The 27,360-nt window shown below is 37.1% G+C and overlaps 1 protein-coding gene and 1 long non-coding RNA gene across 7 annotated transcripts in view; one reads left to right on the top strand and one right to left on the bottom strand.

The window, feature by feature from the left end:
• Nucleotides 1-27,360, top strand: part of UBR5 (ubiquitin protein ligase E3 component n-recognin 5) — a 137,248-nt gene that overhangs the window by 44,075 nt on the left and 65,813 nt on the right. For 4 of the 6 annotated variants that reach the window (XM_042923393.1, XM_042923397.1, XM_042923392.1 and 1 more), the window contains exons 6-13: nucleotides 10,379-10,568; nucleotides 10,758-10,917; nucleotides 11,758-11,907; nucleotides 13,700-13,911; nucleotides 23,644-23,760; nucleotides 23,841-23,951; nucleotides 24,768-24,922; nucleotides 25,698-25,815. In XM_042923393.1, coding sequence (XP_042779327.1) covers nucleotides 10,379-10,568; nucleotides 10,758-10,917; nucleotides 11,758-11,907; nucleotides 13,700-13,911; nucleotides 23,644-23,760; nucleotides 23,841-23,951; nucleotides 24,768-24,922; nucleotides 25,698-25,815 — 1,213 coding nt within the window. The remainder of the gene's footprint in view (nucleotides 1-10,378; nucleotides 10,569-10,757; nucleotides 10,918-11,757; nucleotides 11,908-13,699; nucleotides 13,912-23,643; nucleotides 23,761-23,840; nucleotides 23,952-24,767; nucleotides 24,923-25,697; nucleotides 25,816-27,360) is intronic. The other 2 variants (XM_042923396.1, XM_042923395.1) reach the window with 1 other exon arrangement.
• LOC122210632 lies at nucleotides 17,622-27,052 on the bottom strand. The gene is made up of 4 exons (XR_006198141.1): nucleotides 27,014-27,052; nucleotides 22,986-23,136; nucleotides 22,073-22,144; nucleotides 17,622-18,223 (listed from the first exon to the last, which is right to left on the bottom strand). It is a non-coding gene; the product is annotated as an uncharacterized LOC122210632 (long non-coding RNA).

Genomic DNA, 27,360 nt, shown 5'->3' with positions numbered 1-27,360 from the left:
TTCTTTCTAGTATCCAAATTTGGTAGTTCTTTCTGAATTAATTTAGTGAGGTTTGAAAATCATGTGACTAAACCTGACAGCCTTTAATAAAGGTATTTTTATGTTTTTTATTGATATATTTGACATATAACATTATATTAGTTTCAGATGTATAACATAATGATTTGATATTTATGTATTGTGAAACGATCACAATAAGTCTACTTAACATCCATTGCCATACATAGTTACAAATTTTTTTTTCTTGTGATGAGGACTTCTAAGATCTTTGAAATAGGCAATAATACAGTATATTAGCTACAGTCATCATGTTGTACATTACATCTCCATGACTTATGTATTTTATAACTGGAAATTTGTACCTTATTTTTACTTTTTAGATTATTTATAAAATGTATACCTCTTAAACTAGATAATCAACTCTTCCATTTTATCTCAAGTTGATAAGCTGTCAAATTAAGGAAATCATATACAGATCCCAAGCTAGATGATTTTACTCATTTTATGCCTTGATTCTTGAATAGCTAGATTTTCTGAAATTACCTGATGAATGATTAGATAATGCCAAATCAGTTAGAAAATATGTTCAAAGACTGATCTGTGAAATATAACTAGAAGCAATTTAAATTGTTTTAAAGTATAGTAAGGGGAGGAGGAAGGTTTTAAGCATTTTAAAAATATTTTGACACTGAAATTCTAGGTAAAGTTAGATTTAAAAATTGAGGGCTCCAAATGCTTATATATATATATATATATATATATATATATATATATATATACACACATACATATGTATATATATACGTATATGGATATATATATGTATATGTATATATATATATACGTATATGTATATGTATATATATATATATATATTTTTTTCTTTTTTGTTTTTATGCTGAACTAAGTTTATTTTGAGGTGAGAGGAAGGTTATTTATTTGAGTACATCCTTTATTTAGCTCATTCTGTGCTAGAACTATTAATAGGAAATGGTAGCTCTGATCTTTACTAAAATATTAAGTATCTCCTTTTAATGGTCCTATGCACATAACCAACAGAACAACAGTGTATGAGAAAGAATTTTGAAAATGATACGTAATAGAAGAGATTTTTTTTTTCATTTGATAAATCTGGAAGAAGTTTGATTACATTTATTTAAGAAAGAATAACTATTATGTATGATACTATGTCAAACTATACCGTATTCTTTTAAAAAATTGCTGTGTTTCATTGCAGAGTCAGCAAACTATAGCCTACGGGCTAAATCCATTCCTTCTTGTTTTTATTGAAACACAGGCGTGATTGGTACTTTTACTGTCTGTGGCTGCTTTGTGCTAAGATGGCAGAGATGAGTAGTTTTGATAAAGACTTAGGCCCACAAAGCCTAAATGAAGTATTTAGTGTTCTGCTCTTTACAGAAAAAGTTGGCTGATCTCTGGTTTAGTTTATGCATTTATATAGTGGCATTTGTTATAGTGGCATAGCTAATCTGCATTTATATAGTGGCATTTGTTATAGTGGCATAGCTAACCTGTACTCTGTATTTATTTTTAAATTAAAGTTTTTATTTTGGAATAATTTGGCTTTCTTTCTGTTGTTCTTGAAGTGCATCACTGAAATAATTTGACTTTTAAAAAGTTGTGAAAACTTTAACCTAGTCTCCTCAAATGTTATTAACATTTTAAATAACTGTAGTACAGTGTTCATAACTAAGAAACTACTAACAGTGGTTAGTGTGCTTAATCTACAGAGTTTATTTACATTCCACTAATTGTCCCACTAACACCCTTTCTCTGGTCCACCCGTTCAATTCAGGATCCCATATTGCATTTAGTTGTCATGCTTCTGTAATTTCTTCCAGTCTGGGACAGTTTCTCAATCTCCTTATCTTTCTTGACCCTGATTAGTTTGAAAAATGGTTGGTCCTGTTCTAGAATGTTTGAATTTGTCTATTAACTCATGATTAAATCCAGGTGATGCCCCCCCCCCCCCCCCCCCCCCCCCCCCGTAAGCGTAACTTTTTTTTAGAGTGGTTTTCAGGTTTGCAGCAAAAATGAGACAAAGATAGAGATTTCCCATATATTCCCAGTCTCCACACATGTACAGTCTCTTATTATCAGCATTTTCCACCTGAGCATTTGTTAAAATTGATGAACCCACATGGGTACATCATTATAACCCAGAGTCCATAGTTCACATTAGATGTTGTACAGTCTGTGGGTTTGGACAAATTTATGACATGTATGTATCCTCCATTATAGTATCAAACAGAGTAATTTCATTTCCTTAAAAATCTTCTGTGCTCTGCCTCCCTCTCTCCCCTCTGACCCCTAGCAATCACTGATCTTTTTATTGTCTCCATTGTTTTGTCTTTCCCAGAATGTCATTTGGTTGGAATCATATGGAATGTAGCCTTTCCAGATTGGCTTCTTTCACTTAGTAATAGGCATTTAAGTTTCCTCCATGTCTTCATATAGCCTGATAGCTTGTTTGTTTTTAGTGCTGAATAATATTCCATTGTCTGGATGGTACCACAGATTATTTGTGCATTCACATACTGAAGGACATCTTGGCTGCTGCCAAGTTTTGGCAATCATGAATAAAACTGTTAATGTTGTGTGCAGGGTTTTGTGTGTGTGTGTGTGTGGGGGGGGGGGTGGAGGTTTGGTGGGTATACGTTTTCAACTCCTAAATACCAAGGAGCACAATTGCTGGAATATATCTTTTTTTTTTTTTTTAACGTTTATTTATTTTTGAGACAGAGAGAGACAGAGCATGAACAGGGGAGGGGCAGAGAGAGGGGGAGACACAGAATCGGAAGCAGGCTCCAGGCTCTGAGCCGTCAGCCCAGAGCCCGACGCGGGGCTCGAACTCACGGACCGTGAGATCGTGACCTGAGCTGAAGTCGGACGCTTAACCGACTGAGCCACCCAGGCGTCCCTGGAATATATCTTAAGAGTATGTTTAGTTTTTTTGTTTTTTTATTTTGGGGAGAGAGCACGTGAAAGTGCGTGCAAGAGTAGGGGAGAGGGACAGAGGAGGAGAGAGAGACAGACACAGGGAGAGCGAGAACCTCAAGTAGGCTCCACGCTCAGCACAGAACTCAACTCAGGGCTGGATCCCATGACCCTGGGATCCCGACCTGAGCTGAAAACAAGTCGGATGCTCAGCCAACTGAGCCACTGAGTATGTTTCGTTTTGTAAAAAACTGACTACTGTTTCCAAAGTGGCTATCCCATTTTGTTTTCCCACCATCAGTGAGTGAGAGTTTTTGTTGCTCCATATCCTCCTCAACAATTGGTATGATGTTGTCAGTGTGCTAGATTTTGGCCATTCTCATAGGTGTATAGTGATATCTCGTTGTAGGTTGCATTTCCTTAGTGATGTACCATGTGGGACATCTTTTTATATGCTCACTTGCTGTTTTTTCCGGTGAGGTGTCTGTTGAGGTCTTTGGCCCATTTTCTAATTGGATTGGTTGTTTTTATATGTTTGAGTTTTAAGAATTCTTTGTGTAATTTAGATAACAGGCCTTTATAATATGTGTCTTGCAAATATTTTCTCCCAGTCTATAGCTTGTCTTCTCATTCTTTTGACAGTGTCTTTTACAGAGCATTTTCATTGTGCCTTTGGTGTCATTGCCATACCTGAGGTCATCTAGATTTTCTTTGGTATTTAGCTTGTAAGAGTTTTATAGTTCTGCAGTTTATATTTAAGTCTGTGATCCCTCTTGAGTTAATTTTTGTGAAGAGTGTGAGGTCTTGTGTCTAGATTCAGGGTTTTTTTGTTTTTGCATATGGATGTCCATTTGTTCTGACACCATTTGTTGAAGAGACTGTCCTTGCTCCACTGTGTTGCCTTTGCTCCCTTGACCCAAAGATCAGTTGACTGTATTTATGTGGGGGATTGGGGTCTATTTCTAGGCTCTGTATTCTGTTCTTTTGACCTGTTTGTCTTTTTTTTTTTTTTTTTTTCCCAATAGCACACTATTTGGATTACCCTAGCTTTATGAATCTTGAGGTTAGATATAGTGTCTGTCCTTTAACTTTGTAGTTCTTCAGGGTTGTGTTGGCTCTGCTAGGTCTTTTTCCTCTCCACATAAACTTTAGAATTAGTCTGTTGGTATCCACACAATAATTTGCTGAGGTTTTGATAGGGATTGCAGGTGATGCATTTTTGGCAAGAATGCACAGAAGTAATGATGGGCCTTTCTCAGTGCATCATGTCAGGAGGTGCATGATGTTGATATGTCTCATCTGATGATAAGGTTACCCCTCATTAGTTAAGGTGGTGTTTGCCAGGTTTCTTAATTATTATTAAGTTACTGTTTTCCTCTGTGTAATTAATGTGTACTTTGTGGGGAGATCTTGATGACTATGTAACTTATTTTATGCTTGATTTTAGCACAATGATTTTTTGCCTTAATTATTTCTGTGGTGTTGGCCAAATATTTTTTTTTAATTTCCAATTTTTTTTTTTAATTTTCATTTGTTTTATATTTACTAATTGGAATTTGTAAAGAATTTTCCTTCCTTGTCCATTTATTTCTTGTTTATTTCTATTTAGTTCTTTATATCATTATGGTCTCATTAACATTTGTTTTATTCTTTAGTTTATAATTCATTACTATTGTGTTGCTCAGTTTGTCTTGGATTTAAGTTCTCTTTATAAATAAAAGTTGGATATGACCAATTATAGTGGAGTGACTGAAATATAGCAGTGGAATTTTAGGACTTTCCTGATAAAATGTGTGACAAATATAATAATAATAAAGTATAGGATATTTGATCTTGAATGAAACCTCTGTAGATCTACTTCAGAAGATTAGGGCTAATCTTAAGACTTTAAAATGCAGAGAGAAGCAATTTTTGAGTCCTCCATACTTATCCTTGCCCACACTGCTTTGTGCACCCACTCTTTTCTGTCCCTCACTCTCTCATCCAAACACATGCGCAGAATAAACTCTGTGTGAGCTTTCTTTGGCGTTTCATGGGTTGAAGTATTGAGAAATGTCACAGGTATCACAGCATCCACTAAGTCATTGTCAGTCATTTGTTTACCTTTATTTGGTCCTGCAGATGTCCACAAAGCATAAGCACTTAAGGGCTAATTGTTTCTGTTTGGCCTCTGAAAAGTCTCAGTTTGTTGATGGTGAAATTGTGATCAAGTTATTTTGTAAATTTTTATAGAGTCAAAAATATTTTTCTTCATAATATATTTTTTCTGTGAGTTGTATAATGGGTGTTTTTTCCTCTTTCTGTGTTGATTACAGTGAACTTTAAAGAAGTTTGCAATTTATAACATGTCATAGAGAATCAAGGAAGGCAGAGCTTAAGTCTCCCAGAGGGGATTTTTATCCACAAATTTACCAAATGCAGTCAAATATGAAAGGGACCATCCCCGAAGACTGTGGCCACCCCTACCCCCTGCCCTTCCTTCAGAGTCCAGTTTTGCTCCCTCTGGGTTGTGAATCAGGGAGTGAATGGACTGTATCTGAGAGCTACATTTGGAAGAGTTGGGGATAGTTGGCTTTTCTTTTTCCATTAACATAGATAATTGAGAATTGATCATTTATTTTGACCGATCATTCTTAGGAATGCATAGTACATAGAATTTATGGGATTTTTAGTATTGTTCCCTTTGGCCTTTTCACTGTTGGCAGGTGTTTGTTTTAAAGATTTCTCATTCCTCCTGTTTTCTCCCTTTCATAACTAGCAAGATTTATCCTGGGAAATATTTCAAAAATCTCCTATGTAATTTTGTTCAACTCATTTCAGACCAGGATAAGGGTAAGAACACCAAATTTACTTGGGAAAGAGAGTTAATTGTGCTCAGTAGTAAATTTTAAATGGAGGTATTTGTATCTAAAGTCTTTTTATTCTGTTTGAGGTCACTGGATATAATAGGTGATAGGTGTAAGCTGCTTTTCATTCATTTGAGCTACTATATTTCCTTTGGAGTCTCATCTGAGTTAGTAATTAGCACTGGATTTGGAATGTAAAAGCCAGGTAGGTCACTGTAAATAATAATTGAAGCTGGCTAGGTGGGTAAGATAGTAGGTAAGTAGTAAGACTGCGACAGACTAAGCGAATGCCCCATTTTTAGAGGAGGCAGCTGATCAGCTGATTATTCCCATAGGAGAATACAGAGTCATTGTTGCCAAATGCAAACTTCTGTGTCCTCTCCAACCTGGTTTTGTTTTGTTTTGTTTTATTTTGTTTTGTTTTTTTTTTGTTTTGTTTTTTTAAAGTAAGCTGTATACCCAGTGTGGGGCTTGAACTCATGACCCTGAGGTTGAGAGTTGCATGCTCCATTGACTGAACCAGCCATGTGCCCCTTAACCCCACCCCTTTTTTTGTCCCAAGGAAAGCTGCAATTCTCTATCCTTATGTGAACATCTTGGCTTAAATATTAGAACTAATTAATATTTTTATGTAAATAAATATATACACAGGGACACACATAACCAATCATATGTATATAGCATATGTGTGGTGTTTATGTGTGTATAAGCTCTTTTTTAAAGTTTATTTAAAAAGTTTGTTCTTTAATGTTTATTTTTGAGATAGAGAACAGGGGAGGGGCAGAGAGAGGTGGGGGGGGTGGGACAGAGGATCTGAAGCAGGCTCTGCGCTGTCAGCACAGAGCCTGATGCAGGGCTTGAACTCATGAACCGTGAGATCATGACCTGAGCTGAAGTCGGATGCTTAATCGACCAAGCCACAGAGGTGTCCCGGAAGTTTATTTGTTTATTTTTTTTGGGGGGGGGGGAGGAGCAGAGAGAGGGTGGAGACAAAGGATCCAAAGCGGGCTCCATGCTGACAACAGAGAGCTGGATGTGAGGCTTGATCCCACAAACCGTGGGTTTTATGTATATATTTTTAACTAACCAACCAGCTGTATGGACAAAGCTTGGCCCTTGACTTTGAGTTTGCAAGCTGTGGACTAATTCCTATGGCGTGATTTCCTCAGTTGATTTTGAGTCATTCTGTTACCTTGAGTGCTATGTAATGGGATCAGAATTGTAGGATTAATTTTGATGACCAAAGTATAGGTAGTAGAAACTGGTTTCCCCAGGAGTTTGGAGGTTTTTTTGGTTTGTTTTTGTTTTTGTTTTGTTTTGTTTTTTTAATGTTTATTTTTGGAAGAGAGGGAGTAAGAGTGTGAGCGGGGAGAGGCAGAGATAGAGGGAGACATGATCAGAAGTGGGCTCTGCACTGACAGCAGAGAGCCCCATGGGGGGCTTGAATTCACAAACCATAGGATCATGACCTGAACCAAAGTCAGGTTCAACCAAAGGCTTAACCACCTGCGCCACCCAGGTGCCCCAGGGCTTTTGCGTTTAGTATTAAACAATATATAGCTTACTAGCTTACTAAAATTATAGATAACAAGAATCGCTCATTCCAGTACTGTCTTTTTTGACCACTGATAAATTTATATTACTGTGTGTTTAGTTCAGTATAGCAAATTGATTACAGAAAGAAATGTAAAAGAGCAATTTGAAGTAGGGAGACTCTGGAAGGTTGTTTGGATTCTGATAGAAGAAACCCTGCATAGCAGGTATGAGTGGGAAAACATGGTATCCTCCATGGTAACAGGTTAATGGACAAACCAGAGATATTTTGACAAATGTCTTTCAACACCTCAGTTCAGGGTTTGTGTAGCAGAGATTACAAAATGGCAGCCGTTGGTGTTTTGATGGATGAATCCAGCAGTGAACTTGGGTGTTTTAGGTAGGCTGATACTTTCCACTCTTCCCTGTTATCTTGACTTCATTTATTAATGTAATCTGTCTACCCTTCATGGAGATTTGAGTTTGTAAGGTCTGCTCAGGAGTAGATGTATACTTCGATAGGGTTATTTTAACCCTTTATATCAGTTACATGATTTATAAATATTTTCTCCCATTTTATATGTTGCCTTTTCACTGTGTTGATTATGTCCTTTGAAGCACAAAGGTTTTAGGTTTGATATAGTTATTTTGCCTGTTTTTGTTTTCCGTGCTTGTGATTTTGGTATCATATCTAAGAGATCATTTAGATTCATGATCATGATTCATGATTCATGATCATGATTCATGATCATTGCCACGTCCAGCATCATGAAGCTTTTCCCCTATATCTTCTCAGAATTTTATAGTTTTAGGTCTTATATTTAGGTCTTGAATCATTTTAAATTAATTGTTCCAGGGACGCCTGGATGGCTAAGTTGGTTAAGTGTCCGACTTCGGCTCAGGTCATGATCTCGCAGTTTGTGGGCTCGAGCTCTGCGTTGGGCTCTGTGCTGACAGCTCAGAGCCTGGAGCCTGCTTTGGATTCTGTGTCTCCTTCTCTCTCTCTTCCTCCCCTGCTCTCGCTCTCTCTCTCTCTCTCTCTCTCAAAAATAAGTAAAGATTAAAAAAATTTTTTTAAATAAAAAATAAGTAAATTAATTAATTGTTCCATGTGGTATAACATAAGGGTCCGGTTTCATTCTTTCACTTGTGGATATGTAATTTTCCCTGTGTCATTTGTTGAAGACACTGTCCTTTCCCCATTGAGTGGTTTTGGCACCCTTATCAAAGATCATTTGACCATATGAGGGTTTATTTCTGGGCTCTCTATTCTGTTCCATTGGTCTGTTTGTCTTTATGCCAGTACCATACTGTTTTAATTATGGTAGTTCTGGAATAATGTTTCAAAATCACAAAGTATGAGTTCTCTAGAATTTTGTTTTTCTTCTTTTTCAAATTTGTGTTGGCTCTTGAGGATCTCTCAAGCCTCTACATGAATTTTAGGATGAATTTTTCTATTTTTGCAAAAAATGCCCTTAGCATTTTGATAGGGATTATAATGAATCTGTAGGTTGCGTTGAGTAATGTGGACATCTTAACAATATTAAGTCTTTCAGTCCAGGAGCATGAGGTTTGTTTTTATTTATTTGTGCCCTCTTTAAATTCTCTTAGCTGTGATTGGTAGATTTCAATATACAAGTCTGACCTACTTGGTTAGGTTTATCCCTAAGTACTGTTTTTTGTTTGTTTGTTTGTTTGTTTTTTTTTTGATGCTATTGTAAGTGGAATTGTTTTCTTAAATTTCCTTTTTGTTAATGCAATGTACTCTTAATGCACCTTAGTTTTTCTTTTGGTCTATGAATGGTTCTTTACTGTTATATTTATGACATCTATTGCATAACTGAGATTAAATGATGGTTCATAGTATAGTCCTGAGAATGCACAATAATGTTTTTCTCTAAAATTATCTTGGGCAGTTCTCAGGCTGTAGATACAAATACCACATAAACAATTGATACAGTGCATCAACAAGTGTAGAAAACCATCAAAAAGGGTGACACCAGGTTTTCTGGAGATTTATTTGTTCTTTTTCCATTTTACTGAGGAAACTTTAAAAAATTTTTTTTTTTTTTTGTTTAGACATAGGTTGTGCTTTCCAGTTAAGTAAGAAGAGAGATCCAGTAGTTTGTTGTATATTAGAATTGTTATGGTTAATATAGTCAGACATTTGTAAGGGAACAAAAGACTTGGAAAATCATATTTAAACTAAATCTGCGTGGGCAAGTTGAAGGTTTCAGCCTTAGATGAGTACCATGCACAATAGTTGAGAATAAATTACCTTTATCTAGATTGAATGATCTCTAAATATTAGATTCATTTTAAAGAGGCATCAACTATACTAAAAAAATTTTTTTTAAATAAATAGACTGGCACTGTCATAATTTCTAAGGCTAATGTGATTTGTGAGAACATTTTCTTTGAATACAGAAAAGCAGTTGTTTATGGTTATCTAGCTTTGTTGATTTGAAAATGCTTAATGCTCATGTTCGGGGCAATAAGTAAAGATGGAAATGTCATGCCTTTTCTAAGTTTTCTCATACTCAAGAAAAAATTAATGACTTTTAAATAACTTTTCCTTGGTTAAGGTGGTTAATAGTGCTAAATATCAATGCCAAATAAATGTTTTATTCCATGCAAAGCAGTTTGAACCCTAAACTCTGAATTACACTTTTTGTGTAACATGTTGTTGGTAGTTATTGTCTGATGAGTCTTCCAGGTAGAGGCAAGGTGTGTCCTATATAACACATTTTAGAATTGTGACTAGAAATATTTGGTATGTGGAGCTTTAAAACATTACATCAAAAGATGCATAAATGTGATACTTATCTTTCTGAAGAGTGATTTTACATGTAAGTTAAGCATTAAAACACAAACAGTTTTAGTTTGAGGCTCAGTTCTGTTGTTCTATTAAAATACGATAAACTGTTACGTCAGTTAGACAAATAGCTTTGTCTTCACTTAGGGGAATGAACGTGAGACCCAAAGTGATCTATTCAGAATGACTGTTAAAAATATTGTCTTAAATTCTCTCCTTTTTTTAGAAGTCGATGGAGTTCTGGAGTAGGTGGAAGTGGAGGAGGGTCTTCTGGAAGGTCCTCAGCTGGAGCTCGAGATTCCCGCCGACAGACCCGAGTTATTCGGACTGGGCGGGATCGAGGGTCTGGGCTTTTGGGCAGTCAGCCCCAGCCAGTTATTCCTGCTTCTGTCATTCCAGAGGAGCTGATTTCACAGGTATGGACTTTGTGGAACACTTCACACAGGCAGCAGAACAATATTCAGTTAAGTACTTAACTGAATATACTGGGCTTTAGTCATGACTTGCAGCATGAATTGTGAAATACTGCTTCTAGAAAGCTGATTTTGATAAAAGTATAGTCACAAGAAAATTAGCATAGCACTCTTCTTTATTTTTTACTTCAGGCCCAGGTCGTTTTACAAGGCAAATCCAGAAGTGTCATTATTCGGGAACTTCAGCGAACAAATCTTGATGTAAACCTTGCTGTAAATAATTTACTTAGCCGGGATGATGAAGATGGAGATGATGGGGATGATACAGCCAGTGAATCTTATTTGCCTGGAGGTTGGTGGATCACCATCATGGTTTTCTTAGCTTTAGAGGGAGAAACTTTTTTTTGAGTGGGTAATGGAATTATAAAGTACAATGGGTTTTCTGATGGTTCTTTCCAAGGTGGTAGGTATTTCTCACTGTAGTGTTTAATTTGTAAAATACTTTTTAGGGAAAATGGGGAAATGTTTTTGCTCAGTGGACTTGTGTTCTATCCCAGTAAAGACATAGATGTATATGCATGGCTTTATCACTGTCTGACAGATGACTCTGGAAAGTTGTTTTCTGATGCCCTTATTACCAAATATGTAATGATTGCATTTAGATTTTGGCTACATTATATCTATAATGTTACAAATATCTTAAATATCTTTTTTTTTTTTTTTTAATTTTTTTTTAACGTTTATTTATTTTTGAGACAGAGAGAGACAGAGCATGAACAGGGGAGGGGCAGAGAGAGAGGGAGACACAGAATCTGAAACAGGCTCCAGGCTCTGAGCTGTCAGCACAGAGCCCGACGCGGGGCTCGAACTCACAGACCGTGAGATCATGACCTGAGCTGAAGTCGGACGCTTAACCGACCAAGCCACCCAGGCGCCCCTAATGTTACAAATATCTTAATAGAGATCTTTTTTTTTTTCTTGTGATTATTTAGGTAGCCCAAGTGACATTCATGCATTTGATGTTCCCTAAAATCTTTATTAGTAACATTATTTCCTAGGTAGTTAGGACATTTTCCTCAGGGTATGTCAGTAGTCTGCATCTCATTCTAATCTGATTTAATTTTCAGAGACCTTTCAGTGGTCTACAGATATTTTCTGTATCTGCTTTATTTATGTTTCTTTCTGTTTATAGAGGATCTTATGTCTCTTCTTGATGCTGACATTCATTCTGCCCACCCAAGTGTTATTATTGATGCAGATGCCATGTTTTCTGAAGACATTAGCTATTTTGGTTATCCTTCTTTTCGTCGTTCATCGCTTTCCAGGCTAGGCTCATCTCGAGGTAATTTTGCATTTATTTCTTTGTGATCATTGGCTGGCTATATGGAGAGATAGTGATAGAGTTCACTATGTTTTAACTTTTAATGTTGTAGTAATTATGCGTTAATACTTATTACTCTTTTTGAATGCTTTGGTATTAAACTAGTTATTTTTGATTTGGAAGAGCCACAAATAGTACTTCACTTTAGAGATGATCTTATCTACATTGTGGAATACCTGTCAAGGGATTTGACTTACCTAAGTGTATTTTTAATTAGGAAAATGGATTCTGAACTAAAAGCAGAATTCTACTTTACAGTGACATGCAGCATTCAGAAAACAAGTCTCTTTAGTTTATTTGATTAAAATAAAGTGATTATTCTGTTCATTTTAAATCCTGGCTAGATGGAAGTGAGAAGTATGAAAAAATTTAATAGAAATGGGATTGGCTAATAATTAATATGTGGAAATGTATAGCTTATCAAATGTTACTTTCAAAAGTTTGAAATTCTTGAAAGGTATAGTACATAGTAGAGGTTAGAAGATTTTGAAATCCTGTGAATGTAAGACTTTTCTCTGTATATGTTGGTATAGATTTAACTTGTATTTTAACTTTATTAAGTCAATTTTTTTAGTTTCCAGAATGTAAAACTGCTTGATTCAAATAACAGACAAGAATCAGTTATATTATCTACTGATCATTAGTAAACTGGAAAAATTGCTATGTTTTATTAAGACCTTGCTACAAATATCGAGTACTTAAAAGCAGAGTTTAAAAATAATAAACCTATGATGATCTTACAATATACTGAACCTGTTACGTAATAGCTTTAAAAAATTTAAATAAATCCATACTTTACTGCCTTTATCAAACATTTCATTTTCAGATATTTAATATCAAGCACAAATAACTCCTTCTAAATTTCTCCCCTTTTTTTGGTCATTCTATGTAGGCATTGCTTTTCACTTGAACCATGTGAAATTGCTGCTGCTTCCATTTTGACCTGCATGGATGGCAGTTTCATATGGTTCAAGTTAATGTTGTTTCTAATCCTTCTTATCCAAGTCTTGGGAAGTATATTTTGATTACTTACTTAAAAAAATAATGAGCAAACAAAAACACCCCCCCCCCCCCCCCCAACAAACTGTCTGTAGAGAGTTTGAAGGCCAATTGCAGGGGAAGCATTTTTGTAAGGAAATCTTTTTATCTTTCTATAAAGATTAGTTAAAAAAAGAAGCTTGTCTGTTTCTCAAAAATTTTTAAATGAAACTGACCATGAACATCCAGTCTATAAGATTACTCTGAGCAAGGGCTTAAATTATTAACATTTTTATAGTTAATGTTAATGGATTTATATTTTATCCTTTTCAGGTTTTTTCCTTGTTTGTATAAGGTTTTGTTTTTGTAAGGCATTCTACTAAATACTCTTGATTTACATATGTATCTGATATATTGAAATTCTTATTTATGCACATTATCTAGTAGATAAAGTTATGGTAACCATTTTTAATGAAAGCCAAAAATTTTCAATTCCATTAAAAATCCATTTTAAAATAAAGTAATTCTGTTCTAAAATTAGTAGTTGGAATTCAAAAAAGTCTGCCTCTACATAGTTCTCAAAAATGCTAGTTTATAATTTTCATAGATTCACTTGAAAGAGTTAATGTTTTGAATGTTGCATGTCAGGCTTACTAGATATACATTTACATTAAATTTTTGTGAGTAGATAAACTGCTGTTAGTTGCATCCTGAAGGGTCTTTACTAGAGAGTGGCTTACTTTTATCCCACTGGTGTGACCCAATTGCATACCAGTTCTCCTTCTTCCCTTAGAGAGAGACTCTGAGCTGTTGCGTGAACGTGAATCTGTTTTACGTTTACGTGAACGAAGGTGGCTTGATGGAGCCTCATTTGATAATGAAAGGGGCTCTACCAGCAAGGAAGGAGAGCCAAACTTGGATAAGAAGAATACACCCGTTCAAAGTCCAGTATCTCTAGGAGAAGATTTGCAGTGGTGGCCTGATAAGGTATTTGGAAAGATTCCCACCCTTTCCATTTAAATGGATTCCTGGCAAACCCAACTGCCTCCCTCCCCCACCAAGGTTTCTATTTTATTTCAGAGTTTTGTACTACCATTATTTAAAAAAACAAAAAAAAATTTTTTTAATGTTTAATTTTGAGAGAGAGAGACAGTGTGAGCAGGGGAAGGGCAGAGAGAGGGAGACACGGAATCTGAAGCAGGCTCCAGGCTCTGAGCTGTCAGCACAGAGCCCAATGCCAGGCTCAAACTCAGGAGCCGTGAGATCATGACTTGAGCCGAAGTCAGATGCGCAACTGACCAAGCCACCCAGGCGCCCCTGTACTACCATTATTTTATTTTAAATACTTGTTTATTTTTGAGAGAGCACGCGCGAGTGAGCATGAGTTGGGGAAGGGCAGAGGGTGAGGGGTTCAGAGGATCTGAGGTGAGCTCTGTGCTGACAGCAGAGAGCCTGATGAGGGGCTCAAACTCACCAATCGAGAGATCATGACCTAAGCCGAAGTCAGACGCTTAACCAGCTGAACCGAGGAGGAGCCCTTGTACTACCATTATTTAAAACACACACACACACACACACGCACACACGCACGCACGCACCCACACACACACACACACACACACACACACACACACACACAGAGACATAAGTGATATTTTTGTTTTGTTTTAAAGTATACATAGAACATCTTTATTTGGCACTACAGGAGTCATCTTAGATGTAGATTCAGTGGTGCTATTATTTGTTGTTGTTTTTCTACTTGATGAAGTAAATTGGAGAAATCGGAATGGTAGTTCCAGATAACACATCAGCGTTCTGTTTCAGAACTTCTTTTTTGGTGATAATTTTGCCAGTAACTGATAACCCTTGGTAGAAATTTGTTTTATAATGTCAAGTCGACCCCTGCTACTGCAGAGCAAATTTGTGGTCATTGATAGAAGCCCACAAGTCAGGGCAAGATAGGGATCTGTGTTTCTTTTGACTAATTAGTTGCCCTGTTTCATGGCACTGAATTCTGACAGACCCTTTGCTCTAAATGCTGTGGGAGACAAAGTAGGCTGAACAGGAATGGACTGGGAGATCGGCTCTGCATCCTGAAAAGTACAGTGACTGGCTTCTAGAAGGCATCCAGGATTTGTTAAGTTGATGTGAATCTTTAAAAATTCATCACTGCTGCAGAGGAAACATAGTGTCTGATCCTGTTGATGCTGTGTAGGTTTCCTTGTCCTGAGTGCTTGGTAATGGCTCCTACAGGAAGCCATGTTTTTCATCTCTCTTTTGATGTGCCTTTTTCTTCTTAATTCCAGAGCCAGTGGGCAGGAAATTTTTTTAAGTAGGAGGAAAAGAACATAAAAATTTTGAGGTTAATCTCTAACAGATAAGGAGATTCTGATAGAGATTTTTTTTTTTCTTTTTTTGAAGTTGAATTTGCATTTGGGATATTAAAGGAAAATACTGTTTAACTTTTAAATTTATTTTTCATAGTTATTGCGAATCTTGATGTAGTTCATTTATTTTCTTCTGTATTCAGCTCATGTGGAAAGCTTGAATACAAGAAGGAACATGAATTTTAATCAGTCTCTTTGTAAGCAAAGGTTATTCTGTTTTCTTTGGCAGCTGACAAACTTTCCCTGTATTGGCATTCTCTTACTTCTTTCCATAAAACTAGACATGTCCTAAGTTCTGCTTTTACTCCATGTGGTAGAAGGTGATTTAAACCTAGGGCTTTTTTTCCCCCTCTCTTCCGTACATTGTTCTGTGTTTCCTATTTCTCTTGCCTGGATCATATTAGCCTGTGTCTACTTCCATGTTGGCAGGAAGTAATAGAGGATTCGTGAATCTTGTTTTAATAGTACCATCGCATATATATTAGTCTGGGCTTCTTTATCATGTACTATTTTTGATGAATAAGTGTTTTAAACAGTACAAATCTAGCAAGCTTTTTCCCTGGCCAGCGTATGCTCTGTTAGGCTTAGACAGTCTTTGTTGCTCTTTACTAATAGGCATGTTTTTAGTACAGCTTGTTTTCAGAAACAGTTAATAAGTACATCGTGATATCTTGAGACTGTGCAGACTTAATAACACTTAATGTGTTATTTCCTTGATGTTTAGACATCAAGGAGGAATAGGAGTGTGTGAAGCAAAATATATCCTTCCTGTACCTTTTTTTCCTATTAAACCCCTAATTTAAAATATTTGCACTGGAAAAGATCTACTTTTTATTAGCTTATGATTGAAATTTAGATATAAAAAAATGCAGTTTAGGGAAAAAATAGCTTAAGCCTAATCAAACTCTTAAGCATTATCATAGTTATCAACAAATACCAGTAGTTGACCATATTGCCCCCCCCCCCCCCCCCCCCCCCAAATTGGCGGTAGTGATCCCTGGGAAGTACAAGGGTTTTGGTGGAGGGGAGCTTGATGTGTGATCAAGTGTCAGGTGGAGGGTGCAGGGAGATAAAGGGTGTTGTCAGCATTCACTACTTAGAAGTAATGTCTCTTTCTTTTTTGGGTGAGGAGGGTTAAAGAATGCCTGCCAGCTTAACTTCAGAAATGACTTAATCCAGTATTTTTAAATTGGAAGTTTGCGTAGTAACCATAGTATCTTCACTCTTCATTGTGTTGGGGTACATGAGAAATTCCATTGGTTAATTATCTTCTGGATTAGTACTGACTTTTCCCTATTCCCTATTTAGAGAAACAGCAATTTCTTCCAAGTTTCACCATTTTGTAGGCTAATAAAGTTTCTTTCATAGTAGAATGAGTGTTCTCTTTAAGCCTTTTATAGTTAATATTGAACTGAAAATATTTCAGGTAACCTTAAACTTTAAATATTTCTATGAGTTATTCCTTGAGTTAAATGTCAAAGCTAGTATAAGAGCATACTTGGGAACTCTTGTGCACTGTTGGTGGGAATGTAAATTGGTACAGCCACTTTGAAAAATAGTATGGAAGTTCCTCAAAAAATTAAAAACAATTAACATATGATCCAGCAATTCTGCTTCTGGGGGTTTATCCAAAGAAAATGAAAACACTAACCCAAAAAGATACATGCACTCTCGTGTTCACTGAAGCATGTACAATAGCCAAGATATGGAAATAACCTTAAGTATTCATCAGTGGATGATAAAGAAGATATAATACATACATATACTCATATATACAATTGAATTTTGTTCCACTATAAAAAAAGGGAAATCTTGCCATTTGTGACAACATGGATTGTACCTCAGTGGCATTATGGCGGGTGAAATAAGTCAGAGAAAGACAAATGCTATATGACCACTCATATATAAGAATGTGGAATCACAAAAACAAAACAAAACACCAAGCTCATACATACAGAGAACAGATTGGTGAGTACTAGAGGCAGGGGGTTGAAAGGTAAAAAGAAAAAGTTTTAAAAATTGTTACATAGGCATAAAAATTTTTCCTTTATTAATTTTTCAATACCTTAAAAATATAAAAATTAGAAATTATTATAAGGATGTCTTCATGAAGACAGGTGAAGGTCAGTCGTTATTAATTTAGTAGCCTTGATTAAATGCATACTTCCTTTTTTTTTTTTGAAGCTTATTTATCTATTTTGAGAAGGAGGGTGAGTGGCGGAGGGACAGAGAGGGCAAGAGAGAGAATCCCAAGCAGACTCTGTGCTGCCAGCACAGAGCCCAACGCGGGGCTTGAACTCCTCAAACCGTGAAATCGTGACCTGAGCTGAAACCAAGAGTCGGATGTTTATCTGAGCCACCCAAGTGCCCCACTGCAATCTTTGTGTTAGGCCTTTTGCTTAGGTGTTAGGGTAATAGTTTTGTAGAAGGCAGAACAATGATATTAATGCTTTGGAGTAAGTACCATTATAGAATTCGGTACAGGCGGCTTTGGGGAATCCTAGGAGGCCAGAGTGATTGCTGAGTGTGGACTCTGGAGTCAGATTGCTGGAGTTCATATCCTGGCCCTGCCACTTACTAGCTGTGTGGCCTTGGTTAAGACCTTTAACCTCTCTGGGCCTTTGTTTCTCATGTATAAGATGAGGATAATAATGGGTTTTGCCTTGTGAGATTGTCACGAGAATTAGATGACCCATTATATATAAAGTGTAAAGAACAAGGAGAACAAAGGGTCTTTGTTCTACAAAGAGAACAGTTTCTGTAAGTCATGGACGGGTGAGACCCCAGCGGCAGCGTTTGGGTATTCCAAGTGGGTCCATGTGGCAGTAAGGATTTTGAGCGCTGGATTCTCTGCTGGTACAGAGTTGAGCACAAGCTGAAAGAGATACGACCATGTCCATTGTCTGCCTTGGCTAAAAATGCAAGAAATGAAAACATTTTATTGCTATAATAATGTAGCATAATAAAAAATTAATGGGTTGTCTGTATCTACCTAAGGGAGAGATGGAGGGAGGGCCTCTAAGTCCAAGTTCCTCATGTTCACAGTTGAACCAGCCAAATCTATACTGGTTTCTGTATAGTTTTACCCCAGAATGTCAACTTTTTTATTATGCTGCCCTGCCTCTTCATCCATCATTCCTCCCTCCCTCCCCAGCATACCACTGTCCCTCATTCCTGTCCTTCCTCCTGTTTGCTTTTTGTACTTTATATTTCTGGAAGTAGCTGTGATAATTCAGTTACTTTGGTAAGAGGATGCAATCTTCCCATTAGCTGATTATCTCACATAGCTTCATTTCACTTCTCAGTTCTGAAATTTACTTTTCTCAGACTAGAAATTTAGTTCTATGTGCTGAATGTCTACATGTAAAATGCAGCTATATATATATATATATGCCAGCTTACTTCCAACAAGAATCTAAGGTGACTTATAAGGGAAAAAAGATGCAGCTATAGTCACGAAACACTGTTACCAAGAGAATGCACGGATAAGAGGGAATAACAGACGTGGGAGGGAGAAGGAGGAGTAATTACACAGAAATCCATGCTGAGTAAATCTGCTGAAACTGAACATAAAAACTTTGCTTTGTGCCCCATAATGCTTTCAGTTTAAAGCACGCACATATCCTTTATTTTTAAGCAACTTGTTGGAGAAGAGTGTGGTGAGAGTTGTGTCGTGGGTGGTGAAGAAACAAACTGACGGAGCAAGTCAGTGATGTTAATTTGCAGTCCCTTCCCTTACTGTCGTGGACCTGTTTTCATATGGCCTAAGAAATAAAGAAAATATATTCACATTGGTCTTTTGAACTGCAGAGTTGCATGTGATTCTCCGTTTGTTTGAATGGTGTTGAGAGCAAATAGGCCATGACATTTGGTTCCTTACTTAAGCTATTTGAGCAGCCTCACTGTTGGAACCAGTTGACCAAACTTGTTGATCATATTGCTTCACCTTCAGGGTTCTAGAAGGGCAAGTTCAGTGGGGAGAGGTCTTTGTTGTTGTGTTATTGACACTTGGATGTTGCAGGTAGTAAGTACCTGTTAAGAATTAGCTAAATGTGTCCCAAACATAATTTAAAAGGAGAAGTTGTCATAGAAAGGAAACGAAGGCAGGCATAAGGAGACTAGGGAAAGTGGATAGGCAAAGAGAAATGAAGTGTGAATAACTAAAGTTGATCAAATTGCACGTTGTAACCCTTGGTTATGTTCCATCCACTTCAGGCATAATATGTGATAATGTTGCTGTTGGTGCTGGTACATCCTGGGAGAGGTAGTGTTGGCTGATGGAACATTTTTTTAAAAAGATGAAAACCAAGTTTTATGGGAGAAATATAGGAATAGAAAGGCCAACGTTTTCAAAATAGAAGTCACTAAATATAGATGTGGTCAGCAGGAATTTACACTGCTGCTGGACTACATGCCTTTTTTTTGTTTTTTTCTTTTCAGTTTTGGCCCCTACATAATTTCTATCATTTTTGGCAGATTTCCATCTCCTTTTGGGGAGACATTTCTAGTTTGATTGATGGCCTCAGTTCAGTTATTTCTTGTTATTCAGACAGTTGCAAACTTATTGAGCAGCTTCAACTTTTAGTGACTTGATTTTTGTTAAAAAAAAAAAAAATAGGGCTACAGAGTACTGATCTTTCAGGAAACATGCACATCTACTTTTTCCAGTTGGGTTGAAGTAGGCCCTAACTTGCTCAGAGGCAGCCATTGTTATTTCATAAATACAATAAAAACAATGTTTTCTATGACGTTATAAAATGAGTGAGCTAAAATACTGTTCTTTTCTGTTGTGTTTGATTGTTTCGTATTTCTTCACATAACAAATCTAAATCGGGCAAGAAGCGATAGGTGATTATTCCATCATCTTCCTTTGGTTGGACACACACATTTTCCACATTTGTCCGTAATGGATTTTCAGTGCCTTTGGCATTCAGTTAGTTCATTCAGGACTTACCCTGGGGAACGTTGGTCTGTCTTGGAGGATATAGGTAAAGTCACTTCTGAGAGGCTTTGTGCGCCATGTTCTTGCTATAGGGATGATTTGTTCAGGATTGTATTGCTCTGGCAAGGCATTTTACTTGGAGAAGTTAAAATTCATCTATTCATTCAGTTATAAGAGTGTTCTTACTGTGTACCATGTGCCAAGCTGGCCTTTGGGAATGTAGAAGTGAGTATGATATGGCCCCTCTCAGTGGGGAAGACATACATTCACATACAGTATAATGTGTTCACAGTGTGTGATCAGTGGTAGACTTGAAGGTGTGAATACAGTGCTTAGAGTTTCACAGTGGAGAATGACTAATGCCACCTGAGACATTTGGTAGAGACTTCACACAGGAGATGATATCTGAGCAGCATTTTTAAGGTTAAGGAGGCAGTGACTAAGATGCAGAGGCATTCCAAGCATATCAAGCATGGGCCTAGAGTCAGGAAAGGGCACGGTGTGGTTATGGAACAATGAGAAAGCCAGTGTGGGTAGGGAGTAGAGAAGAGCAAGGTGGAGCAAGACTGTGAGTGCCCCCCGGCAACTTGCCACGGGGTTAAGACGGTCTGCAGTCACTAGGAACAGAGTTCTTAGAGAAGTGACATGATGGGGTCCATGGGGTTCTGTTTGTTTTTTTATGAGGTGAAGGCTCTGGGCATTGTAGGAGAAAGATAGGAATAGGAAAAATCTGGAGTCTGTTCAGAGACTGATAGAATTGTCATGGAAGGGAATTATGAGCATCTCAACTAAAGTAATGGCAGTGGAGATAGAGGAAGGGAAGAATCTAAGGAATTTGAGGCAAAGGCAGTACTGGTTGACTAGTCACTACATTGTTAAGAGAGAAGAAGAGGAGGTGATGGGAGGGCCCAGGTTTTCATGTCTCTCCTGTTACAGGGTGGGTGGTGGATGTCATTCATGGAGAGAGCAACTGCAAAGGATATGCAGCTTTGGAGGAGATGATGAATTTATTTTGTAGATGTTAGGGTGCTTTACGACATCCAGTAGACAACTCTTGCAACAGGTTAGTTTGGAGGTAGGAGATGTACATGTTTAATAAGCATGATGCCCCAATGGCTGCTGTCAGGCTGAGGGTGGAGCATATTTGAATAAAGGAACAGGGTGGATGGAATCTGGGGCAGGGAGTGGATGGTGGTATGAGGGAGATGAAGAAAATAGCCATGAAAAAAGAAGGAAGACCAATAGGGAATAGTGACCTATGAATAGGGACAGGAGAAATTCCAGAACAGATGAACAGGGTCAAATGGTTTGAAGAGTTTAAAGAGAAGATGGGCTAATTAAATGCATGGGGCATTGATATGACTGTTCGAGGTGTAGTTGTACCTCTGAGTGAAAGCTGGTAAGGTGAAACATGCCAAGCAATTCACTTTACCATGAGTAGGATTGAAGGAAGGATTAGTTTGGTTGATTGTTGGGGTTATGAGAGAGTGTTACATCCTGTGTGTGGGGGTTACCCTTAAATAAGAGAGAAGGACAGTTCTTTCTCTGAGATGAAGGTGGGGGGGAGAGGAGAATGGTGTTTTTTTTTGTTAAATCTAGAAGTAGGAATATTCAGCAAGCTTGTGCTTTTCTGGGTAAGTAGAAGGTGAAGTTGGGGGCAGAGTAATCATAGTTGAATTTGAGCACTAATTTGTGCTGGGCTGTGTGCTGTCTACTTTATATATGTTACTGTCTTTTGGCTTTTATTCTCCCCCCATATATATTATTAAACCCACGTTAGAGGTAAAGAAAGGGGGTTCAGAGAAGTTATAAAACTTACCCAGAGTCACATACTTGATAGGTGTTGGATCCAGGTTTGGGGCTCACCTGGCTTGATTCCATCATCCTTTAACTGAAGGGAGGAGAAGGAAATGTGAGGTAGAGATGTTAGGATTTGATGCAGCCACCTTGGAGAGAGTAGACACAGGTTTTCAGATACGCTTGGCGAAGGATAAGAGAGGAATTGGTAACTTGCAGAGTTTCGAATTTGGTTTCTCCTATCCCTCTGTGGAAGTGACTTGACAATAGGGGTGATTGGTATTGGTAAAATAGAAGATTAAAATTTGGGTTCTTTCGGTACACCTCTGCAGCATAACCTGTTGTTACATTATAAATCGTGGCAGACTTTACAGGCTTTAGCTGACCAGTGTAACCCATCTGACCAAATAAGATTGGAATTTGACAGAAAAGCAAAATGACACCATTAGTTTAGCATACTCCAGAGCCAGAATTCCAAAGAGAAGCAGTGCTTAGACCAGTAGCAAAAGTACAACCAAAAATCTCTTAATGGCAAGTTTTGCCATGTGATTTCTGGGTAGCTTCATGACTCTGATCATATTAACATTATGTTAAAAATAATACTGATACTGGGGCACCTGAGTGGCTTAGTCTGTTGATGGTCTGACTCTTGGGTTCAGCTCAGGTCATGATCTCATGGTTCACGGGTTTGAGCCTGTGTCAGTCTCTGCTCTAAGAGTGTGGAGCCTGCTTGAGATTCTCTCATTCACTCACTCGCTCACTCTCTCTTTTTCTCTCTCTGCCCCTCCCCTGCTCTTGCTCTCTCGCTCTCAAAATAAATAAACATAAAAAAATTATTGATACTGTTCATTTACATTTATTGTCAAAGATTTTTAGAATTTAATTGCATTTAACACCTGGCATGTGCATCACCTTAAAACTAAATGAACTCTCACCTTAAAAAAAACAACGTAGACGTTTGTTTCAGCAGCTTGGAAAAGTCTAGAGAGAAGGAGTCTTCTGTCTTGACACTTGATTTTTCCAGCTTCAGCTTATTGTTTTCTTCATTTATTTGGCACATTTATATCACCTACCATGTGCACTGTTCTAAAAAATGGGGATACAGTGGTGAACAAGACAAAGCTTATATCCAAGTGAATAGACCGTAAATGAGTAATACAGTATTGTGAATATACTATTACTATCATAATGTAGTATAGTTGTGAAATGCTATCATCTACAAAGAAAGCAGAGTAAGGAGGTGGAATATGAGAGTGGTGGTTTTGTAGGTAGTGTGGTCAGAGGCTTCATTTGAGCAGAATTGATTAAGGATAGGGATTGAGTCACTGAGAAACAAGGCAAGAGAATACCAAGGACATGACAGGATCCTGCGGACATGGTCTAGGAGCTGGAAGAAGGCCTGTGTGACTGAAGGACAGTGATTTCACAGAGGAAGCCAGGGCTGCATTACGAAGGGCCTTACAGGCTGTGCTGAAGACTTTGCACAGCTGTGGTTTATATGTTTACTGAATTAATCCCGATTTAATGAAGTGATTAAAGTGATTAGGTTTGGCCAGTTGTACTTACACTACTGTATTATTTTTTACTTTATAGGATGGAACAAAGTTCATCTGTATTGGGGCTCTATATTCTGAGCTTCTGGCTGTCAGCAGTAAAGGAGAACTTTATCAGTGGAAGTGGAGTGAATCTGAGCCTTACAGAAATGCACAGGTATTTTATATTAAGCTTTCATCGAATGGTTCTATATATCAACATACAAAATAGTGATCATTTTTCTTGTGCTTTCTAAGAATCCTTCACTGCATCATCCACGAGCAACATTTCTGGGGCTAACCAATGAAAAGATAGTCCTGCTGTCTGCAAATAGCATAAGAGCAACTGTAGCTACAGAAAATAACAAGGTAGGAAATACTTTGCATTCGTTGAGAAACATTTCATGCTTCAGTTCTTGGTTTTCTTCCTCTCCCTCTGCCCCTTTTCCATCTTCTAATTTTCTGTCTTTCTAAATCCACAACTTCAAAGCATCTCAAGCCTAAAGAGAGTAATCCAGTATATAATCTTTTTGTTGCTGGTTTATCCCTATATTATAATCCAACTTTAGAGGTGGCTTTTTCCCTTAAGGGAAGGACAAAATATTTGAGATAAGTGCTAACAAAAGCTGTCCGAGATGGATTGGGGAAGTATGTGGGTATTTTGCCTTGGATTCTCTTTGGCTTTAGAGTCACTAAATTTTTTTTTTTTTTTTTTAGTTTATGTATTTATTTTGAGAGAGAGCGAGCATGGGGGAGGGGCAGAGAGAGAGGGAGAACTCAAGCAGGCCCTGTGCTGTCAGTGCATGAAACTGTGAGATCATGAAACTCATGAAACTGAGATCATGACCTGAGCCCAAATCAAGAGTTGGACGCTTAATTTATTGAGCCACCCAGATGCCCCTAGAGTCACTAAATACTTTTTAAAGTTGTTGTAGCAAATGTTTACTTTTGATTAATTTCTTTGAGATGGCTTTAGACGATCATTTCAATAGCTGCTACTTCAATTTATTTGTGTAAGGAAAGTATTTTAGATTCTTAATTAAGAGCCTTTTCTGAATTACTTATTTTTCTGGCATTTAGCTCAAAACATTTTAGAATTGCAGTCCGTAGAGTATGTATGTTGTTTCCTAGTTTTGACCACAGTCCTTTCTTATTTATTTAAGCCTCTAATATTTTACTCTTTAGGTTGCTACATGGGTAGATGAAACTTTAAGTTCTGTGGCTTCTAAATTAGAGCACACTGCACAGACTTACTCAGAACTTCAAGGTGAACGGATTGTTTCTTTACATTGCTGTGCCCTTTACACCTGTGCCCAGCTAGAGAACAATTTATATTGGTGGTGAGTAACACAGGGAGGGGGAATTCCTTATCAGTGAATGCTTTTATGTGCATAGATAGGTGCTTTGAGAAGTGGAATACCAACATGAGAAGGTTGGTCAAAAGATAATGCTTTGTAGAGAGGGAAATTTCACTTTGGAACAAAGTAACATTAAAAAAACTTATAAAAGTAACACATACTTTAGTGACTGTAATTATGGAATTTTACAAAAGTATAAAGTGGAAACAAAAATTACCTATCATCCTGCAACCTGAAGGTAACTACTGTTAGCATTTGGAAGTATTTTAAATCTTTCTTTCCTATACATAAATAGGTACTTTGCTTTTACATAATTGGGAACCTAGGCTATCGGGTATTTTTTATGCTTTTTCATTTAACAGTATTACTTAAAATATAATTAAATATAAAATATAATTACAGTATTTCATTGGATGTATATTTTGTGTCTTCCTTTATCCCTTTACTATTGACTTTAAAATGTATTTTTTCTGTTGTGTTTTAAGGAGTTTAGTAAATCTACATTGGCAGAAATAATATGTAGGGGAATCTACTAATGAAATAAAATTATTTGGAAGAAAATTTCAGGTGATCGATTTTCTATAAAAATTTAATCCCTAAAGGTTTAATAAAAACAGGACCAGTTATGTATTAAAGCTATGCGCAAGTTATGATTAAGAATAAGTTGTAAATACAACAAGCAAAAATATTATATGTAATTTCAGATTAATAGGCTTCTTTGCTGCTTGCTTGACCAATTTATACTTTTTCTTTTCAGGGGTGTAGTCCCTTTTAGTCAAAGGAAAAAAATGTTAGAGAAGGCTAGAGCCAAAAATAAAAAGCCCAAATCTAGTGCTGGTATTTCTTCAATGCCGAACATCACTGTGGGTACCCAGGTAAGTGATTAGGGGACGTTGTTACTCTTCAAAATCACTTTCTTCCTCTTTAATTAATTCCCTTCTAAGCAGTTTTATAAATGAATGTTATTTGAAGGACCAGGTTCCAATAGCATGTATATGCTTTTTTATTCAATAGTTGAGTGACATGGAGATTCTGCCCCAGTGTCACGGTAGGTTTCCTTATGGGGCAGGGTTTCCAGATTTGCCTAATTTTAAGAATCATTTGGTACTTGAATGCAAGAGTGTGGAGTTCCTGGGATGTTCCTTCAATTTGTCTGGTGGTAAGGCCTCGGGTTGATTATGTTAACAAGCATCCCAGGTGATAAACAGCCAGGCAGTTTTGAAAGATCCTGCTCTTGGGGATGTTGTCAGCATAGGGCAGGAGGCTTCCTCAGATCTGTTTCCACCAGAGATGGATTCCACTCTGAGACGATTTTAGGCTTCTATGTTATAGAAGGTGATTTTTCTAATACCTCAGTGGATCAAATTGTGGTTGGTTCAAGGACTTCTGGCTCCTCCATTCTTTCAGGGAGTCTGCAGAGCCCTTTCTTTTCTTTCCATTTACATATCTGTGAAGCTGAATTGTCTGCATACACTTTAGTCTAAGTAACTATCACAACAGATTGAATGTGGAAGCAGACGTGGGAATCGAACTGTCTTCCGTTAAATCAAACATTAAGAGATTTGCAAAAATGTAAACAGTGCCATTTTTCTTGCTATTTTTTTTGAAAACCAGTTTTTTATAAAATTGTTTATATTAACACATTTATTACTGTGAAGTATTTAAAAATTTCTCAATTTTAATTACTAATACATTAAATACCAGCTAGATAGGACCCAAATAAACAAAATATTTTTGGGTCCTCAGTAATATTTAACAGGGAAAAAGGGCTCTGATACCAGAACAGTTTGAGAACTGTTGTTCTTTTCATTCATTATCTTGAGGATAGTTTATCTTGAGGATAAAAATTGGTGTATATTCTAGCAAGCACTACAATGACTATTTTGTAAGATCTAGGAAATACAAGATATAAGTTATCCCACCTTGTAGTGATAAGGAAAAGAAAAATTCAGAGTGCAAGATGACACATCGTGTAATAAAAACTACCATTTGTCTAAGTGCAAGGGATTATAAAGTGCTTAAAGAGTTACTACTTCAGTTGTTACTTTTCAACAAAACCCAGCTTATACATACCCGTTTTGTGTTTGTGCCTCTTTGTTGTTGTTGTTGTTGTTGTTTTGTTGTTGTTGTTGTTGTTGTTGTTGTTGTTGTTGTTGTTCTTGTCGTCGTCGTTGTTTGGTCCTAGTCATGGTTGTCTTATTCTGACTTATTTCTTGCTTGGCCTCCCAATTGGGAAGTGTTTAGTGATTACCCATTATTTCGAATTTTCTTCTTCAGCCTTCATTATTTATTTCAGTTGTTTTGGACAGGAGCTTCAAAGAGCTCCCCTTTTCCTGGTTAGTCCAATTACTGATTTCTGTTGTTCTTAAAGTTCCTTGTTCACTGGAGTCACTCAATAGCAAGATATCCTCGCATTTGCC

The sequence above is a fragment of the Panthera leo genome, chromosome F2 (genome assembly GCF_018350215.1).
Source record: "Panthera leo isolate Ple1 chromosome F2, P.leo_Ple1_pat1.1, whole genome shotgun sequence".
In the NCBI taxonomy this organism is placed as follows: Eukaryota; Metazoa; Chordata; class Mammalia; order Carnivora; family Felidae; genus Panthera; species Panthera leo.
This window is presented reverse-complemented; position numbering and strand designations above follow the sequence as displayed.